The sequence below is a fragment of the Macrosteles quadrilineatus genome, unplaced genomic scaffold (assembly GCF_028750875.1).
Source record: "Macrosteles quadrilineatus isolate MER2022 unplaced genomic scaffold, UCM_ALF_1.0 Scaffold_4__1_contigs__length_99947679, whole genome shotgun sequence".
Lineage (NCBI taxonomy): Eukaryota > Metazoa > Arthropoda > Insecta > Hemiptera > Cicadellidae > Macrosteles > Macrosteles quadrilineatus.
This window is the reverse complement of record NW_026542597.1, coordinates 71,463,014-71,485,590: the sequence shown is the minus strand read 5'-3', so window position 1 is coordinate 71,485,590 and position 22,577 is coordinate 71,463,014. Positions and strand designations below refer to the sequence as shown.

The 22,577-nt window shown below is 33.5% G+C and overlaps 1 protein-coding gene and 1 long non-coding RNA gene across 2 annotated transcripts in view; both read right to left on the bottom strand.

Annotated features, from left to right (window-relative positions):
• LOC128993038 (polycystic kidney disease protein 1-like 2) overlaps positions 1-138 on the bottom strand; it is a 63,858-nt gene extending 63,720 nt beyond the window's left edge. Inside the window, exon 1 of the mRNA XM_054416792.1 lies at positions 12-138. Coding sequence (XP_054272767.1) covers positions 12-138 — 127 coding nt within the window. The remainder of the gene's footprint in view (positions 1-11) is intronic.
• A 53-nt stretch (positions 139-191) lies between these two features.
• On the bottom strand, positions 192-12,528 carry LOC128993295 (uncharacterized). Its single transcript, XR_008490749.1, has 3 exons — positions 12,455-12,528; positions 11,793-11,846; positions 192-215 (listed from the first exon to the last, which is right to left on the bottom strand). It is a non-coding gene; the product is annotated as an uncharacterized LOC128993295 (long non-coding RNA).
• Positions 12,529-22,577: the final 10,049 nt, after the last annotated feature.

Sequence of the window (22,577 nt, the reverse complement as noted above, 5' to 3'; positions counted from 1 at the left end):
TCAGCATTTACCTTGATAGTGTTCTATATCATCAGATCCTTTGTCGAAAAATTCATAAAGTATCGGTCCTTCCGACTGCCAGCCGAAACATGTGATATCAAACAATGTAAATCCTTTCATTCCTGACTTAGGAGTCATCGTGCAATTACCGTCCGTTGGCATTTCATGAGGACAGTATTCAATGTTGTAGGGTATTATTTTGTCCTTAGCAGCATCTGTATAATTAAAGTAAAATGAATGTCAACAGAAATACATTGTAATAATTGATAAAAAATTAAATCAATCAATTTTGTTTACAACGACAACACACATTTGGTCCATCTAACTTAATTCCATACACACACGACACACCTTGAAATTATTCATCTTGAAACATACACTCAAATGTGTGTACCTATGTATGTTGTATATTGTACGTAAGTATGTTGTATACTATAGGCCTATTTTGGTATTGTCAATCAATCTGACAAATGTTTACGACAAAATTTTAGTGGAGATTCTTAGGCTGTGTGAAATATCTCTGCCCTGCTAACTATTTAAGAGCTCTTGGAGGCTAGCGGCCATCTTGGATGATTTCAAACAGTTACTGAAGAGTTAATTAACATCCAAAAATAGTTTTTCAAACACCAAAGTGATTATGATGTAAATAGTATACTGTGGTATTAGAAATTATAATAACTATTATATTAACTATTGACGCCAATGGCCATTGGATTTGCCCCCATAAGATTGTTGTTTAATTTGTTAATTGTTAGTTTTGTTATTTACTAACAGCCGATGAAGAGTTATTTACCACCTCAAAATATTTGTTCGAATACCAAAAAAGTGATTCTAATTTAAATATCTAGCATACTGTGAGATTAGAAATTTGCTTTGTAGTTTTTTAGTTGCTTTATGAGTAAGAACGTCTAGGCTCCAAGGACTCTTAAAAGCTCGTGAATGAGGGCATTGCTTGGTTTTGAATCATCAAATGGCTACTGATTTTGATTTTACCAAGGACCGTACTGATTAGTAACCAATTTACTTATATGGAAAAAAAACAAACACTAAGTTCTACTGTGCTCATAAATAAACTCAGCAATGACTAAATAATCACTTAAATATTTTAGATGAAGATAAGCTGTAGAGATTAGAATTTATGTTATATTAAATGTAAAATTAGGTAAAAATCGATATATATAATTCCGTAAGTCAAATTTTTGTAAAGAAATTGTGAGTGACTGGATGGCCATAGAAGGATGGGAGGGGTCTTATTTTAAAGGTCTTGACGTGAATTTTGAGGGAAAACTATTCATTTTTCTTATTTTTTTACTATAAATTCACAACAGAATAAAACTTTTCCCATTAAAACAACATGGGGTTTAATTTGTTTACTTTTTTTGAAATTAAAACAGCTGTGCCACAGATTTGTATTAGTTGTATTTCTGAAAATCTGTGTACTCATAGCCTTTGATATAGATACCAGCTGTACTTTTTATGAATTTCAGTTTGTTTACTACAAAGTTTGTTTACATAATTTTTAGTTATGGTGATCTATAGTTATCTTATCGTATTTCTCCTTTTCTACCTAAATATAGTAATGAACAACGGAGGAAGGCCGCGTCGCCGAGGTGTTGGCTTTCGAAATCAGCATGACAGACGACAGCGTAGGCGAGAAATTTATAATGAGGAAAGGAATGGACAACCACATCATGACGTCGAAGATACTCCTATTTTTAGATTACCACTTATTATTAACGAGTTACCAACACACAATCTGGGCCTGATGAATGATCAATGTATGATCATTATGGTGCGTTGCACTTTGTTGAAGAGTCTACAAATGGTCACTACAACTCTTGCTGCCATAACGGTCTCATACATCTACCACAAACTGAAAATAACAATGAACTACAACAGTTGTTTAGGAATGGACATCTTATTAAAAACATAAGACAGTATAATAGTGCTATGGCATTTGCCTCACTCTCTGCCACGAAAAAAGAAGTTCAAGGCAATGGACCATATTGCCTTAAAGTCCAAGGTCAAATTCACCGTTTTATTTCGGACTTATTACCAGGTGATGAACAAGCCCCTTCATACGGTCAGTTATATTTCATTGATACTGCAGTCGCAAATAATCTTAGACTACAAAGAACCGAAAATAGTGCCCTCAAGTTGGAAATAGTAACTCAATTGTCTGACATATTATCAAATAACCCATATTCCCAGACTTATAGAAAAGCTAATGAAATGATGACTAATGAAAGCATTAAAAACATTGAACTTCGATTCGTAGACAACATTTCGATGGATATTAGACGATTCAACAGACCTTCCACAGATGAAATTGCTGGAGTGTTTAATTCAGAAGAAGGTGAACCTCCACACAATCGTCATGAAGTAATTTACAACCGCCAAAGTGGGCCTAAGCTTTTATCAATATTGAGCCCACACTGTGATCCAATGCTATATCCTTTGTTATTTCCGAGCGGCAAACCTGGGTGGGACGCAGAAATGACTCACAATGGACAACGACGTCAAAGACTGCGTGAGAAGCTTACCATGCTACAGTTCGCCAGCTATAGACTTGCTGTTCGGCCCGGCTTCTCAAATATCCATGCTGCTAAAAAACTATTTCAACAATATATTGTAGATCTATACACCAGAGTTGAAAGTAATAGACTAAATTATATTAGACATCACCAATCGCAGCTTAGAGTTGAACACTACCACGGATTGCAAGATTTTGTTTTGAACAGAGCACAACTAGAAAGCGTCACAGCGGGTAAGATTGTTGTGTTGCCATCAACATTTGAAGGTAGTCCGCGTAACATGACTCAACGTTATCAAGATGCAATGGCTATCGTTCAAAAATACGGAAAGCCTGATTTATTTATAACAATGACATGCAACGCTAAATGGACTGACATACTATCTTCACTGAAAGACAATGAAGCACCAGCCGATCGACCAGATATCGTTTCCAGAGTATTTAAATGTAAATTAAATGAGTTGAAAAAGGACCTCCTAAAAAAAAATGTATTTGGAAAGGTTATTGCTTTTGTGTACGTCATAGAATTTCAGAAACGAGGCTTGCCCCACTGCCACATACTTTTAATCCTTGACGAAGAATCAAAATTTCGTGAATCAGCCCAAATAGACCGATGTGTTTATGCAGGGTGCAGATGAAGCTGAAAATGTAGCGTTACAACAAATAGATTTAATCCTAAGAGAGAACGGATTTAATTGTGCCAGTTTGAATTTACCAGTACCACGGAACAATAACCATCATTTGAATAACAATAATAATATAGAGTACGAGTCTGTTGTAGGTGCCGAAATGTACTCAAAATTAAATTATGGACAAAAATTAGTTGTGGATGAAATTCTAGATTCTATATCAGGAAATTCAACGTATAATCTGTTTTTTTTTTAGAAGCTCCAGGAGGATATGGAAAAAACGTTCATTTACTCTTGCCTTCTACATATAATTCGAGGACGAGGTCAGACTGCATTAGCTACAGCTTGGACAGGAATAGCTGCTCTGCTCTTAGAAGAAGGAACAACACTTCATCGATTATTTGGACTACCAGTCCCTGTACAGCCCGGATCAGTATCTTCAATTAAAATTAATTCAGAGAAAGCTAAAGTACTGAGAAAATCAAAAATTATTATAATAGATGAAGCATCAATGGTCCCTGCCGCCGCTATAGATTGCATTGATCATCTGTTAAGAGATATAATGAAATTTGAAAACCAAATCAATGAAAACATTCTAATGGGAGGGAAAATTGTATTGTTTGGAGGAGACTTTCGACAAGTGTTACCGGTTGTTCCCATGCAAGGAAAGGTTCAAACATTGGAGGCATGCTTGCAGAACAGTAAAATTTGGAAAAAGTTAAAATTTCTTAAACTAACACAAAACATGCGAGTCAACCCTGGTGAAAACGAGTTTTGCAATTGGCTTCTCGAACTTGGAAATGGCACATTAAACAAAGGTTTCGATGTGATTGACATTCCTGAACAGTTTATCCTCAGAAATCAATCTATTATTAGTTTTACTTTTAATTAACAAATTATTTAAACAATGTCAAGACATTTTCTAATAATGTAATAATGTGTCCATTGAATGAACAGTGTCAAACTCTCAACAATGAAATCCTACAAACAATGGAGGGGGAAGCGAATGATTACTTTAGTGTGGACGAAATAATCAGTGACGACCCAACCGAACGTTTGAATATTCCTATTGAATATTTACACTCAATAACTCCCTCAGGAATGCCACCTCACAAATTGACATTAAAAGTAGGTGCCATAGTAATGTTAATCAGGAATATAAACCTAGGGTCAGGTTTGGTTAATGGCGTGCGGTTAATCGTATTAAGCATGTTTGAGAAATGCATAAAATTAGAAATTATTACGGGATCTGGAAAGGGAAATATAATATTTTTGCCTAGAATAAAGCTTAACAGATCCTAACATGCCTTTCCACATGTCAAGACTGCAATTTCCCTTACGACTTGCCTTTGCTATAACTATCAATAAGGCACAAGGCCAAACCTTCCAGAAAGCTGGAGTTTACTTAGATAAACCAGTTTTTACACACGGACAGTTATATGTTGCATTTAGCAGAGTCAAGTCATCAGATGGAATCAGAGTATATATGGCAAATACAAGAGAACAGAACAATACAGAAAACAATTCATATACAAAAAACATAGTTTATCCAGAGGTTCTGACTAATTATCAAATGCAATAAGTAAGTAGTGATTTCTATTCATGTAAATAAAACTTGAACTAAACCAAATTTTAATTGTTTTTTATGCTTATTATTTTCAAAATAAAAAAGTTTACTGTTTTTGAGGCTATTGTCACTACAAACCACCATTTAAATGTAAATGTATCTACTGTATATAATATATTGTATAAATTTTGTGTTGTAAACTATAGTATAATGCTAGAAAATCAGTGCTTATTTATAAATGACCAATGAAGGTTGATAAAAAATTTATGTATTTTGGTTTTTTAGGGGCTTTTGCCCCTACAAGCCCCTAGTACAGTTAGACATGTGAAGAGTGAGAAAAAATATTTGTAGGAAATGGACCTGAGGATCTAGAAGAAAGGAGAAGAATCCAGAGGAGGGCCAGGGGTGGAGATGATGTGAAGAAAGATGTGAAAAAAATATTAGTGAGATTGTAGATGGTGAGAAGAGAGAAGTGAAGGTAAATTCTAAGAAGGTGGAGAGATATAATTGACATCATTGGCTATTGGATACTGAAGTAGACATCCCATCTACATGGACCAGGGCCCTGTTTCATAAAGATACTAGTCTAGTAATTACTAGTCTAGTAATTACTCACTCACTCACTCACTCACTCCCATGGCCATTTATGCCCAAGGCGGGATTTGGCCGCACCAACAACTGCTTTCCATCTCTCTCGATCTTCTGCCTCTTCCACTTCTGCCCCCACTTCTCTGACGTCCTTGGAAACACTATCCCACCATCTCTTCTTGGGCCTTCCTAATGGTCGTTTCCATTCTGGCTTTCCTATACTTGCTTCTTTTAGTAGTGAACCTCGTTCTCTCCGTAGTGCGTGTCCTGCCCACCTTATTCTCCTTGCTTTCACGTGTGCTACTACATCATAATCATTGTACATATTCCTTATCTCCCTATTATGTCTTTTTCTCCATTCTCCATTTTCTTGTATTGGTCCATATATCATTCTTAAAATTTTGTTTTCAAAAACAATCATTTTGTTTTCTTCTTTTTTATTTAAAATCCAAGTTTCAGCTCCATATGTTAATACTGGTCGAATTATACTATGATATATTTTTATTTTCGTTTTATGAGAGAGAATCTTTGAAGTCAACAATTTCTTACAAGAATACATACATTTATTGGCCTGAGCAATCCTATAATTTATTTCCATTTCTTCACTATTGCTGCTTGATATAATTACCCCTAGATATTTAAATTGTTCAACAACTTCAAAAGTATGTCCATCTATACTAATTTCATTTGTCCTCACTTCATTTGGCTGTCTCGTGAAGTGTATATATTTGGTCTTCTCATCATTAATCTTTAGGCCCATTTTTTCTGATTTTTTTATGAACAGTCTGGTTAGCTCCTCTAGGTCATTTCTGTTTTTTGACAGAATTACTACATCGTCCGCAAAAGCTAGGATGTTTATTTTTGTTCCCATTTCTAAACTTATATTTGTTTGTCTTACTTGTTGGAGGGCCTCTTCTAAGGCTATGTTAAATAGTATAGGTGACATTCCATCACCTTGCCTTACGCCTGTTCTTACTTCAAAGCTTTCTGATAACTCTCCATCTATTTTTACTTTGCATTTTGATTCATTCAAGGACATTTCTACTAGTTTTATTAGTTTTCTGGGGATCCCAAACTTTTCCATCTGCTGATATATTCTTCCCCTGTCAAGGCTATCATAGGCCTTCGAAAAATCAATGAAAAGCCCATGTACTTCTTTATTGTATTCCCAGTGCTTACTAATAACTTGTTTAAGTATGTGAATCTGGTCCATTGTAGATCTCCCTTTTACAAATCCTGCCTGGTGATCCTCTATTATACTACTTGTGTATTCCTCGAGTCGCTTTTGAATAATCTTTGATAAAACTTTATATCCATGACTGAGCAAAGATATTCCTCTGTAATTTCCACATATTCCTTTGTCTCCTTTTTTATATATTGGCACTATTATAGATTCTTTCCATGTTTTTGGCATTTTTTCTTCGTTCCATACTCTACATATTATATCATGGAGTTTTTCTAGTGTAGTCCTGCCACCTTTTTTCAATAATTCTGCTACTATACCATCTTCTCCAGGAGATTTGTTATCCTTTAAGGAATTTAATGCTTGTTCTACTTCTTCAATACTTGGATTCTCAACAAGAGGTTGTACATCATGGTATATGGGGATTTCTTCATTATTGTCAATTTCTTCCCCATTTAGTAACTCCTCAAAGTGCTCTCTCCATCTGTTGGTCACTTCCTGTTTCTGTACTAAAATATTGCCCTCTTTGTCCTTAATGCCAAATGCATTTGCTGTATATCCACTTCTGAAGTGCCTAACACATTTATAAAAGTCTCTGGCATTTTGTGCTCTCTGACATCTTTCTGCTTTTTCTAGTAATCCCTTCAAGTACTCTCTCTTTTTCTTACGCAGGGTTCTTGTGGTTTCTTTGTTTACTCTAAAATATTCTTCTCTATCTTCGTTAGACTTATTGTTCAACCACTTCTTTTTCCTCTCGCTTCTTTCCAGTATAGCTTGCTCACATTCTCCATCAAACCATGGATTCTTCCTTGCTCTCTTCTTTTTACCACAAACTTCTTTTGCTGTGTTAAGTATACTGTTTCTGAACGTTTCCCATTTATTTTCTATGTCTTCCATAATCTCTGTTTCTTCCGTGTCACCTAGAACTTGGAATCGGTTATGTAGTTTGATCCTAAATTCTTTAACTTATGTGGTTTGCTTTTTTAGTTTTTCTACTGCTAAAACTTCTGTAACTTGTTTGCTGTGGTTTATCTCCAGTGATATTCTTTGAGTGAGTTTGACAAGTATTAAATGATGGTCTGATCCACATTCAGCTTCTCTAATACTCCTAATATTTGACACACTACTCTTGTTTCTATTATCTACTAGCACATGATCGATTTGATTTCTGGTTCTCCCATCAGGAGACATCCAAGTCTCTTTATGTATATTCTTCCTTTGAAAGGACGTACTCATAATTCTGAGGTCTTTTGCCATTGCAAAGCTGCATAATCTTACACCATTACTACTTGTTATATCATGTAGGCTCTCTTTACCTGCGACTTCTCTCCATATAGGTTCTTTTCCTATTTTCGCATTTGCATCTCCCATTATAATTTTCATATCGTAATTTGGTAACTTGTCTACCACTTGCTCCATCATTTCATAGAAGTCATCTTTCTCCTCTTCGTCCTTATCTTCAGTAGTAAATACTAGTCTAGTAAATACTAGTCCCGTATTTACCTGTCCTACTAATTTGTGTTTCATAAACGTTTTTATACCGCTGTTAAATACTAGTGAATTTTACTAGTCACGTGACCGAAACTACTAGTCACGTGACCAATTTTACAAGTGAACTCTCAAAACAAATTTCTAACCTCAATCACGGGTTTTCTGGCGCTTTATAAAGCGTTTTAATGTTTTCTTTAATTTGATACTAAAAGTAAATAGTTGTAGAAAAGCAGTGTTTTCTTATAATTAATAACTATATAGACACATAGGTAAAACAATCACACATTATTTATCAAACCGCTATTATTTATGTTCATCAATGAGCCCGCCGACGCGCCGGCGCGGCGTGGCGTCGCGTCGCTGCAATCAACACGGTGATTGTAGCATTGACTATATATACTTTTATAGTCAATGATTTTTAGTAGCCGGTTGTAGGCCTAGTTGCGGCGCTCAACAGTTGGGTGTTGGGCGGAAGTTGATCTGTTGCTGCCGCATTCGCTGTGATTTGTATATTTTTTTCTTTTATTCTGAAATATAAAATTAAGCTTGCTATGAGTAAAGAAAAGAATGCTCAAATTTTGAATGTAATTAAATCGTCTAAGGACATTTTGTTTGGGACGTTTTCAAGTAACCTAACCTATGTTTTCAAATATTTGAATGCATAAGAATATTTGGGTTCAAAACCATTTGGTGACATTCTAATTTTGAGTCTACAAACCATGATTAATAAGCCTAAACGTTTATTGATGTAACAAATACTGTAATTGCAACGCCGTTACAAGCAATGGAAAAGTAGGTTTTCAAGTATAGTAAAAGATGGCATAGGCGCTATTAATTGCAGGGCGTAGTTCAGAGGTAGAGTTTTCGCTTCTCCCTGGTTCAAATCCGCACCACTCACTATACTTTTTGTTCCATTAATTAAACTTTTACATGTTTTACATTAAAATAACAGCTCTAATCAACATCTAATTTTTTTATTACTTTGAATAACTAATTCAGAATACCAAAATGGATTAAAAGTAATGTTTTTATGATAAGAAGTTCAGTCCAACGCCCAAAAATCAAATATACGCCTACAAAATTGTTAGTACATCACAGGGTTTTAGTGGTTTTAGCTATTTAGGGAAGCAAATAATAAGCACCTCAAAAAATACATTGAAACTCCTCTTTAAAATTGTCTTACTATTTCTTTAAATAAAACCAAGAGCCTTGGGTGTAAAATAATCTGATTAATGTTGCAATGTTGGATACATTTTTGTACATCTTTGTATGCAATACGGTATGCGGTTTTAATTTGGTTTCTCTCAAAGATTAAAAATCTTTTATCTGTGATAACTAAATAGTTGATAAAACCATGAAATTTAACTCAAGTAAATTTAGACTAAAATTTCACAGAAATTGATTACTTATAATTATAATTATTATAATAGGGCGATTGTACATACATTATAAAATTCAATTTCACTCATTTTGTACTACGCCACATTTATTGATTGTAATTTGCATCTAATAATTATCATTTTAGCACTCACAGATCTATTTTTATCTTAAATTGCAAACTTGAGCCAATTCGCACTTGAAAAAAGAATTCAATAATTCATTTTTTTAAATGATGTGAGTCATGAAATAACTCTCTTTCCAAAATACTAGTCGACTTCAAATAATACGGGTGTAGAGAGGTTGTTAGAAAATGGCAAGTATTTACCAGTGTAATTTACAAGAGTAAAACTTTATGAAACACATTGGGTGAGGTGAATAAAAGGTAGTATTTGGTAGTACGTACTTCTTTTCGAATTATTTACTCGGTTTTCGGTGAATAAACAAGCCTCTAGTACAAACTACGACTTGCAGGTTAATAAAATGCTAGTTCGTACTACCCCTAGTACATACTACATCACTTAGGGAAAGTAGTATCTACTAGGCTTTTTTTGGTGAATAAAAACCAGTCCGCATAGTAGTTACTTCATTTTTATGTAGTACGCTCAAGGGCATGCTTCAGTTTGGTCATTTGCGAATATGGCGATGTTTTTACAAGTTCGTAACAGGAAAACATACCTTGAACGAAGAAATATTGGTAACTGTAAGCAATTACTGCGATTTGAGAATTATAGTGTTGATTATTTGACCACGAGTTTTTGCCTGGCAATGGTCAAGTTGTGAGAAGTGGAGGGGTCCCTTCCTTTTCTCACAACTTCACCATTGTCAGGCAAAAACGGGGTACTGTCATCTCGACAGAAAATGGAAATTTTACTGCGTTATTTTGTTGATCCAGGTAAGTTTTTTTTGTACAAATTAAAATACCTTCTTATTGGTCATAAATAAGTTTTAATATATAATAACAAAGTGATTTAAATAAACAATATTTTTTAATTAGATAGAATATTAATTACCTATTAGAAATTATGTAAAATTGCAAATTAATTGTTTATAAAGTAATATCAATTGCATAGCGTAATTCAAATAATAATTTTTTATCTTAAAAGGATTATTGATTTTTGTAATTTTCTCTTTTTAGCGAATTTCGCTATAAGGATGTAGCTATTACCGTAGGTTGCATGGTAAGACCTAGGCCCGGGACCGATTTACTTTTTCATTTTGATGTCCCAAGAGGCCAAACACGCCATTCGTTCAAATTTTTAGCAATTACTAGTCACTCAACACGTCTGATACAACTGCAGGCGCTCTCAGGAATGACCAACGGAATGACGACAAACAGCTAATTATCGCCGCGCACCTGTTTTTACTTGTTTATTCGTGAATCACTCTAGTAGGTACTAGGGGGTAGTACGTACTAGGCAGGTAGTACTTACTACATCACATAGGGAACCCCTAGTACTTACTACCTAGTTCTAGCTAATTCTTATTCACTTCGATTTGAGCAAATGCTAGAACTATGTAGTACGAACTACGTAGTATGTACGGGTCGCCGGAATTTTATCCCCCTGGAATTTTACCCCCTGGGCAAAGCTGACGTCACTTGCTGTCTACACTAGTAAAAACCACTAGTAATACTAGTCTCTACACTAGTAACTAGTATTTTACACTAGTAGGTTTTTGAAACGTAGACTTATAAAATACACTAGTATTACTAGTCCATGGACTAGTAAATACTAGACTAGTAGTTTTATAAAACAGGGCCCAGCTGTCACCAATTTTTTTTTTTTTATATATAAAAAGAGAAAATAGTTGCAGAAGCCAGTCACTGAATGTAACACTCTATTTTCTACCTTATTTTTTGTTGCTGACATTTAGTTGATGGGTAATAACAGTTGTTATAGCTCACTATAGCCGTTCTATCAGTTTGACTTAGTAAAAAGGACTGTGTATTTGAAACAACATAGTAATGAACTACAGCACAATCTGTCAATGGCTAAAGTCAACTATTATGGCCCTGTATTTCAACAACCTACCAGAACAACTTATAAATGAACCAACTCACCGTTTCAAGAACCAATTAACAACATGGCTGCAAGAAAGGCCATTCTACTCAGAAAAAGAATTCCTTGACAACCAGCTTTAACAACATATTAAATCAACAAATTTTAATTATTATTCTGACGCATGTACTGTTCTCAACGAATATGTAAATAAAGATCATTGTCTATTGTCTATTGTCTATGATTTTGATTTAAAAACTGGGGACAACTTTAACATAGGGATAGAATGTGTAGTTTGTATCAATAGCCAAAGTTGACAAAGGGATAACCGTAAAAGAATAGGATATTTATGTATGTATAGGTTATGCACTACAAATGATAAAAAAATAATTTTGGTAATCTATATTCCATTCAAAAAAAATACCTTGTGCATACACCGTGTACGCCACACACTTCTTCAGTTTAGTTACATTCATTTCTGAAAAATAAAATTAAAAACAATGAGTGAAATGTCATTAACAAGTTAAAACTCTTGTAGGCTATGATAAAATAGTCACAAAATAGCATGAAATAAAAATGTTATATCGTGGTAATAGTAGTAGTAGTACTTCATACCTAGAACCATCCTAAGCCTGTTTGGTTTTTGATGTAAGACTACATCTCTGGGTTTTCGTCTAAATGTAGTGAGAAAGATAGAATTCGGGATCACACTGAACTTTTGTGAAGCTTCAAAATACAGTTATCTCTAGTCAAATGATAAAGATGACTCACTCTTTGTTATAGCCTGATTTGGGTTTGATTTGTTGAATTAACAAAATAACAACACTCAAAACTTCACAAACCACAGGTCATATTTACCAATAAATCTTTATATATAAAAAAAATTTACTAGTAGATTATTCCTCATTTTCATTCAATATATTATCTTTTTTAAGTTAATTCACACCTACTATGCCAATAATACAATCCAAACTACAGACAAAACATTTTACTTTCATAAAACATTATTGAACATGACAGACAAACAGATAGTTTTCACATAATATTAGAATATGTACTAATAAATAATTCTTTAATTTCGCTTACTTAATTCGTAGGGTTTAACTCCTTCAGGAATGATGACATCTCCAAGAGAAATAGTTTTCCCATCAGGATCCCTTATTTCCCAGGTAATGTTTGTCTTTGGAGGCTGGCCTGTGTTCCGGTCAATGACCCTAAGTCGTACAGGCACGTTTGGGTCTGGCGTAACCAAACAGTTCTCCAAGCACCTGACACAAATAAATGTCCACAATCAAATGGTTGATTCTTCAGAAAATATTTCGTTCCAATTAACGCAAGCAGTTTTTTTTTTTTTTTTTTACAATCATAACTAGATAACAGCTTGAAGGATTTTAACGTTTGAGGTGTCAAATTAAAGGCATTTTCATGCAGAATATTATAAAAGGGCATAACTTAACATATGGACGTAGTTTGAAATAATTGTTTTAAGGTTAACCACATACTGCAGGACTACTTCCAGAACAAAGCCGGAATTTATATTTTTATTTTAACATCTATTAGATAGGTCTGGTTCATAAAAAATAAAGAGTTTCCTAGCAAGACTTGACAACAAATTGTTTGTAATAGTTGAATTGATTTACCTTACTCGTATTTTACTGAATTATCATGTAGTTTTGGTTACAGTTTGGTGTGATAAAGTGAATGTTTAGTAATTTACAATGTGTATACAATGTGTATACAATGTGTGTACAATGTGTAGTGTTTTCTGTTGTTTGGTTAACTTTTGTATTTTATTTAAATTTTAAATTTAATGCCACCAGTAAGACAAAGAACTGTGAGTGGCTGAAGGGAACACGAATGTGGCCGCTTGCATCAACCTTCCAATGGAACATTGAACAGGGTGACAGTACCGCCAGGTGATACATCGCTGTAACTGCTGGCCACAGTGACGAAATACAAATTTAAATTTCTCAATGATTATTATAGTAATGTAACAACAATAATTACTATGGAAAATAAATCAATGTATTTATTCATTTAAGACTTAATACTTAAATATATTAATTAGTTACTTAATTAATCTGTAGTTTTTATATCACTCATAATGATTCAAGCTAATAATGATAATGATTTTCAGTAATAATGATTTTTTGTTACTTACCTTCATTACAATTATCTGTACAATGAATTCAAAAAGAAAATATTAGTTTATTTCCTTAATTTCTGTGATCGACAACACCTAAAGCTTTCAAAAAGAAGTGGTCCAAACTGTTCAAATGTATGTGCCAGGAATTTAACCTGCCCGCTTGCACTGAATTATGGGAATGCCGATCAATCGGTTATCAGAAAATCAGCACACTTTATTTTATGACAAAAAACAAGGGCTGTTCAGAAAGTAAGGTGCCACCACTAAACACACTTTCACGTTCAGATGTGTTCACAGAGATGTGGTCGCGGCGCCCTTTGAAGCAATAGTCAAGTTCAAATGTGTGCTGCGATTGAATAGTTTGAGGTGCAGTCTTTAAAATCTATGGAAATTTATCATCAAGTGTGTGAAATGTGCACGGACACCAAGTTGTGAATAAAAGGTCTGTCCAGGAATGGTGCATTCGGTTTATTCTGTAATCTCCAATGGTCTAAAACTATAAAAGCTCCTACGTTTTCTAACCTTTTTGGTGATCTGTAAACATTTTCTGCACCCATATTGCAGGTAATTTGATTTAGCCTTGCTGTTGTGAGACAAAGTCTGTACAACCTGGGGGAAACAAAGCGAAAGATCCTTGATTGTTAAACCGATGTTTTTATGAATCTCCTTAGCAACTTTAGCATCCAGTACATCATCAGTGACAATCATACTTGGGAATAAAGAATAGAAATTCTAACGAATAGTGCTATTCGTTAGTTTTTTTTTGCTAACTTATATTTTATTCGTTAGTTTTTAAAAAGAGCTGGAAATAACTTCTACTCAGTTAGTTTAATAGACAACGAATAGTTAATATATTCGCTAGTTTTAAATCGTTAGCTTTTCTGGTCAGGCGAAAGTATTTCCAGTACGGGTTATTTATTTTACGTGTTCAGTGAGGGTTGCGTGTTGCGTGCGTACGTGAGAGGTCAGCGCCCTTGTGTGACAAACATCGTGGGGGGTGGGGAAAGAGAAAGTCAAAGTCCAGTCGCTTTGGTATGCAGCGGACCCGGGGGGCGAGCCAATGGCAGCCAATAACAATACCCCAAGCACCGAAGGGTGGGAAGGGGGAATGTTTGTTTGGCGATTGATATGTACTGTAATCTCAAGTGTCAAAACAATGTCTTCACTTCAGTCGATGTTCAATATCTGACTGTGACAGGCGTAAATTTTTTGTTAGTTTCTTAGTTGTCTTGTCGTTATATATATTTTAGTGATAGTTAAATATTTTAAATACATAAGTTATTAAGGTGAACAATTTTTAATTAAGTAGGAGTAGATTAATAATATTTGTCTGCAATGGCGGGCGAGTGTGATATCTAGTGACCAATCTTAAGTGACATATTTCAACAAGTTTAAAAAATGAAAATGGGGAAACGCGTTAAAATGTTTATTGTGTTTGTACCCAAAACTAAAATAATTGCATCTGTCACAATTGCTTCGAGGCAAGTGGAGAAAAAGTATGATGGTCTCGTTTTTAACTTGAAGTGGAATAGGCCTATGTATTTTTTTAATGAATATAATTTTTATTTTTTAGTACAGTTATAGTGTATTTCTCAAAGTGTTTCCCATGCTCTTTTAAACTTTATCTCGCCACAAATAGGCCACTTTCAAATTTAGTAGTAAACTATACTTTTATCACACTGGAAAAACTACTTGATCAGACTTTAAAAAATTATCTGATATTTTGTAATCCATTAATTGCTGTCCATTAATTGTTGTACAATAAATTTTAGTGTAAAATTCAGCTAATTGAACATCAACAAACTGCGTTTTGACCTAACCGGAAACTTCAGATGTAACTTATGTTTGTGTATTGAAAGTAATGTTTATGTCAGGAAAGGTGAGATGATCACTATTTGTTTTTGTCTTTTGAACTATTGAAAACAGAGTGATGACAAGTTTTGTATCACCTTTGTCGAGGAAATAAATATGTGCACTCGAGTTTGAGCCTAAATATATCTGAGATAAATTATCCGATTTTGTTGAAACAAAAATTAAATATAAGCTGGATTAAATACATTTTAAGTGGTGTCAATTAATTTCCGTTTACCAAAAAAATTTATATAGTTGAAAGATCCTAAAAAGTACCGGTTTTTAAGAAACTCTGCACTAACACTGAAGTTTAAAATTTATTTGTATACAAACCACTGAGCCAATCTTTCATAAATTTTTATGGCTTATTGGTAGGTTCATTGTTAATATTTCCATTCATTTAAAAAATTTTATTCACAATAGTTTTTATGCTGCTAGCTGTTAATTTTTAAAACGTATGCTAACATCGTTAATAGGACACTGAAAATTTTGTTCAAAATACCATCGTGTTTGCCGTGACACAAGAAATAACACCAATATGACAGATTTTATAATGCGAACAAATGTGGTTTTTAAAGAGATTTATATTTGTAGACAAAAATGTCTCCCATGACTGGTAGGGGGCCGCCTGGTGTACGATATTTCCCAGCCGGGCGGGAGCACGTGCGAATCTGCGACGTTGCCGATGTGTCTACCACACTGACATTACCTCAGTATTCACTCACGGCAAACTAATGTGTAAATCATTATGAGTTATAAATTTACTAACAAAATATTCACTAGTCATGAAACAAATACATTATAATAAGATAACTACAAATATAAATCTACAAGTTAAAAAACACCTTTGTTCACTGCGAACGCCTGTTCAGAGCGGCAAGCCTAGTCATCACTAACAGAGTAACAGACGAGGAAGAATCAGCGACACCAATTTTGAAAACATCTTCTTTTAAAGTTTAATAGGCATTTAAAGTAAATTTTGTTGTAGTAATGAATGTTTTTACATTACATGTAATGTAAATGTGACAATGTTTAATTAATATTTAATTAAAACACAATAATTAGTAACCAAGGTGTGTCATTATTTCATTACATATGAAACCCTTTAAAACAACCGTCCAACAAACAGCTAGCCTATCTTCTACAAATGTCGAAAACTAACTTTATTTTCTATCAGTTAGTTTTTCAACTAACTAGTAACTTCTATCAGTGACTTTTAAAGTAACTAACTAGTAACTTCTATCAGTTACTTTATATGGGACTAACTTCTAACTAGTTAGAAATTTTGACTAACTTTCCCAACTATGGACAATGTTAAGGTCTCACTCTCTTTTTCGTCATGAAAGTCATTTCGACCATTTTTAAACCAAACAGATTTTACTTAAAAAATAACATCATAGCATAGCCTCATCAGAGAGAAACGTTTCTTTCTAAATTGTCTTATTATTAATAAAATACCAAAGATCGAGAACAACTGGGTCCAGTTTCAAACAATCAGAAAGATATTGACTGTTTTCCAGGATCAAACCACAACTTTTTGATTCTCCCTTGTATGTTATTATACACTTACGAGACTATCAAGTCTGGTTTATGTTCCGACTTATTTTTCTCTTTGCACACCACTGTTACACATTTTCTACCAACTTGTTCATTTTCTACCTCCCAAATTGCACATATTTCATATTTTCCTTCAACAAATTTTGTGTTATCCAAATATGTTTCTGAAAAAAAAATTGTACTCATGAAATTAAAAATTTTAACACAACAGGTACATAGGTAGGTTGGTTAAAAGGTTAAAAAATTGTGGACCTGTAAAGTTTTTTAACGTATATTTTAAATTTTTACAAGATTAAAGTTTTTTTTTACCACAATGGAATAAGTAGAAGAGTTGTTCTCATATCTTATAGTACCTATACTAAGTAACCTTTTCAAATTAGTTAAACAAACATAGTGTTAAGTGTTTTGAGTAAATAAATACAGATATATCTCTACAGGATGCAGTTCTACAGACAACATTGTGTAAAAAACTCACAAGTGTTTGGGATTTTTTTAAATCTGGGAATTAGTTAAAATTGTTAAGATATTTGTTTTTCCCTTTTTTACCCTAACAAAAGATAAACAATAGTAACCCTGGACTCTGGTAGACATTATATCCCATACAAACTACTAATCACTTATTTTAGCACTGCTTCGTAGCTAGTTTTAACTGAATCAGTTAATAACAAATTAATTTTCAAATTCTGTCATGTAAAAAAATATTAAACCCATTTTCTTCATTGTAAGTTACGATGGTTTTAAAGCACAATGGATAAACATTATTTTAATTCACATAATTTAATTGTTACGCCCCAAGTGAAGTGACCTAGTTTTCTTTTGATGGCTTATCTACAGACCAAGACCTACGCTTCTACCAGTTTCTACGACCAGCCGTTCTCTCAAATTAGTTGCAAAAAAAAACATGTAGTGTATTAAATACACGCCAAGTTCCACATTTAAGTTAGGAAGGTTTAAGAAATACATAGATACTTTTAAAAATACTTTCTTGTATAGCAAAACTCAAACACAATGCACATGAAATACCACTTTATATATGATAGTAATAATAGTATAAAATTATTATTAAGAAAAGAGTTTTTAAACCCAACTCACTATCATTCACAATCACGGTCGGTGGACAAGGTCCTTTCTCTATGACTTTACATGTCCAAATCATTTTCCCTTCATTCGGGACGGCCGTTGTGTCAATGTTAACCATACACGCGTTGATAGTTTCATTCCCTTTAATTTTAAAATCTTTCTGTTTCTTGCCCAACAATGTAAAATAGCACTGAAACAAAAAATAGTTTAGTAAGTAATAATACTAAAAATAGTAAAAAACCAAATTCTGTGATGATAAAAAGGATTGCTAACTAGCAGTTAATTGAAATAGAAAATATGATTGAGAATATTTTTATGACTATTATGTTTTAAATTTATGTCACTGTTAACAACGTACTGATGTTTTGCTTATAATACAGATCATATTGAAGTGTCTGGAAAATTTTATTCAAATAAAAGAGACGCTAACAAATTCCATTTTAATGTATACAAAATCTTCTAGTCTTGAGTTATTCTGTGATCTAGATCCATTTTATATCATTTTGCTTCTGCTTTACAATTTTGCAGCCAAATTAAATTGTTAAGAACAAAATGTTTATTTATACAGGGTGTCCATAAAAAACGTTTCAGGACTTTGGGAAATGAATCTTTGTACTAAAAGGAAGAAAAAGGTTTATATGAAGGTATGTCCGAAAATGCATATTTACCCAGTTATCTGCCATTTTGTTTTTGTAAAATAATATATTTTACTGTGAAGTTTTTCATCCGATGATTGTGGAATTTGGTAACCATGTTAACATACACAAGACCTATTATAGGAAAAATAACAAAGTTGTTCCGACAGTAAATTTCAAAATGGCGGCCGTTTGAATTTTTATAACTTAAATTACTCAAAAACAGCTTATTCTATGAAAATATGTCAATTAGGATACTTTTTTAGCAATTTTAAGTTTCTATCAAACGATACCAAGATCAAAAAGATCGGACAAAAGATAACTAAAATAGAACCGAACGTGTTTTAGCTGTAAGACCAGGCAAAATTAACGGTTCCCCGTCTAACTATGCCTTATTTTTACACAAAAACGTTATATTTCAGTTATATTTTGTTCGATCTCTTTTGTTCTTGGTATTTTTTGATAGAGAATTAAAAATTCTAAAAAAGAGTGTACTTGACAACTTTTCATAGAATTAGCCGTTTTTGAGTTATTTAAGTTATAAAAATTAAAATGGCCACTATTTTGAAATTTACAATTGGAACAACTTTATTATTTTTTCTATAATAGATCTTGTAGGTGTTAACATGGTTACCAAATTTCATAATCATCGAATGAAAAACTTCACAGATAAAAATAATTTTGTATGAAAAACAAATTGGCAGATAACTGGGTAAATAAGCATTTTCGGACATACCTTCACATAAACTTTTTTCTTCCTTTTAGTATGAGGATTCATGTTCTAAAGTCCTGAAACGTTTTTTATGGACACACTGTATAAAATAAATTTGTTCATATTTGTTTGTTGAATAGCTTGGAGTTCACAGTTCACTTATAGAATCAACAACTTACTGTTGAAATTTATGGTGGTTTTTTTATCACTTAGACCTCATTCATACGTATCGACTTTCCACAGTGCGCCGTGCATTCCTGAACAGCGCCGTGAACAACACGACTTAAGTCGTGCGTAGATGACTTCTTGCCACATTTGTTCAGTCTGTAAAAATGGATAACCTAACAAGGATGCTCTGTTACTTGCTACATCGTCAAAGCAAAAGGAGGCATAATAGGCTAAAGTGGGTACACCCTAACATGTAAAGGACAGTAACAGGAGCATTTGTTATTCTTTTATCAGGTCTTTTATTTTCTAAGAAAGAACGAAAGTAAATTTTATAATAATTTTTTCGAATGTCTGTTGCTTTATTCGATGAACTGTTAGTAAAAGTGCAATGGGGCTTAATTAAAGAAACAGAACCGTCCTAGCTGTGGAGAGACTTGGCGTTACTCTCAGATTTTGCGATAAAAGGTGTATTTTATGTATGATACAAATTATGTAGGCTAAGCTGACTACATTTCAAAAGAAATCTGATAAATATTTACAAACCAGATTTGTGGCCCATCTTAAGGCATGACTTTACTGTTTAAAAACTAATGTTTGAAATCAAATAATACTATGTACCTGTGACCTGTTCACATAAGTTATTTTTACAAATTTGTTACAAAAGTGGAAGATTTCGCCTTTTGTGATGGTTGTACTACACCTCTCGAATCCACGAAGACACTGAAATAAACAACATCTGCGCATGCGATAGACCGAGTTGGGACGGCCCCGCGTCGACCTGTGTGAACGCGACCATAAGAGACTATCGTGTTCAAGAGGGCGAGTACGGCGCGACACCGCGTCGTCGCTTGAAGAAGGTCGTGAATGTCCACGGCCGCCGTGGACGGCGCGGTGCGGTGGTCGATACGTGTGAACGGTTACATTTACAGCAATGCTATTGAATAAACACAACGTCGTGCCGTACACGGCGCACGGCGGAAAGTCGATACATGTGAACGAGGCCTTAGAACACTTAAAACAATAATCTCTAGGTTACACAGCTCCTAGTTTGAATCAAATCAAATAAAATTTCCAAATTTGTCTACTATAGGTATAGTAAAGTCTTAATTAACCTCGTCAATCCAAATGCGCTAATCCCTAAAGGACCAAAGGCAAAAATAACAAAAACCACTCACGTACCGCCCGTTATATAGAATTTCCCTCCAACCACAATTGCACAACTGTGCGGTTTAAATTGCAGTGTACTACAACAGTTTACTACGGTTTATTCATACCACATCTGAAGTTTTTACACCAGAAGTCTCATATTAAAAGTCTGCATCATGTTAGTTTCATTAATCCAAACAAGGTTAAATAGTTACCCTTAAATCAGCAGGACTTTAATTTAGGCACATACTTACATAGTAGTTATACGGGGCGTTGTCCCTATATTTCGGTATTTTATCGTTGCTTTGCTTGTAGGACTGTATAGTCAGCCGTAAAACATAATCTCCTGAACCCATCTTGTTAAACTTGGGCTCGCAAACGTTGTTGATAAAATCGTTATCTACTTGTTTTTCAGTACATACATTCGGCATTTCAAGTTTCTTACTCTCCTCTACACGGTCAGTCATCTTGTATAATCCATCAACTGTAATATAATAAAAATATATTAATTTTTTACAATTAACTTACTTGTTGTGACCGTAGTATTGAAATACACGCACATTGTAAATTATATCACTTTATTTTAACAACATAGTTGTTTGTAGTGTAATGTTTTCAAAAGTAACAATAAGAAGTGTTTACTATTTAATATTTACCAACAGCTGACTATTTAGAATAGAGTAATAGAACAAGATTATGACACTCTCCCTCACTTATTGAGAAGAACATAAACTATTTTTGAACGATAAAGTCTCGTAACCAAGGTGGCTGTCGTCGTTGTCTTGTTGGTCATGGAGAGCGAACTGGAATGTTAACTTCTGTAGGTTGGTCTGGTTCTGGTTCAATATGGTCGGGTCTTTGATCAGGATAATTCAAATTCAAATTCAAATAATCTTTATTTGTAAGTAGCATATAACATACATAAATAGTGTAAAAATACAGGTATGAAAAAGTATAACCAAGGGTTTCTTAAAATTATCAATGCATAAACTAACATTATTTCCTACAACTCATCTAAGGAAGCTTTGTTGATACATTCATATTAGTTTATTAAGAGGGAGGTTTAGAAATTCATCCAGCGAGTAAATTACCTTGTTAATTAAATAAGCTTTCAGTTGTCTTTTAAATTTAATTGAATTTTTTTCTTTATTAATATTTTCTGGGATTAATCTTAAAAACTGTTCACCAACATATGTTGGTTTTTTTTTCATAGAGCTTCAGTCTGTGCTGATTTTGCCTTATAGAGTTATTTTTTCTAGTGTTATAATGATGTGTGGGTACGTGAGGGACATCATTAAGAATTTTGTTCTTTGCACACAAAATGACGTCAAGAACATATTGGCCATAAACCGTCAGTATTTTTAACTGTTTGAAATGTTCTCTGGCCGAATCATCATGATTCAATTTCAGCATTACTCTTATAGCCCTCTTTTGGAGTCTTAACATACCATCCAAATTTGCTTTTTTTGTTGCTCCAAATAAACAAATACCAAAAGAAATATGAGAATGTATGTAAGCAAAATAAATATTTTTCAATGTTGTTAAATTACAATAAAAAGACATTTTTGAAAGCGGATGAATTCCAGAGTTCATTTTTGTCAAGATCTTGTTTACGTGTTCATTCCAATTAAGGTGTTTATTGATAGTCAGGCCAAGAAAATTTGTACTTGACTTTGGATCAATTATGTGGGAATCAAACACAATCATTGGTTCTATTTGACTTCTACTTTGTGGAGTTTTAAATGTAATAAAATTGGTTTTATCATGATTTAATGTTAAATTTTGATACGTTAAGTAATCTCCAAGGTTTCCAAGTTCTATGAAAGCAACCATTTCCGTTTGTTCTATTTTAGGTGTTGAAATGAGTAAATTAGAATCATCAGCATACAGGCATATTTCACTGATAGGCTTACA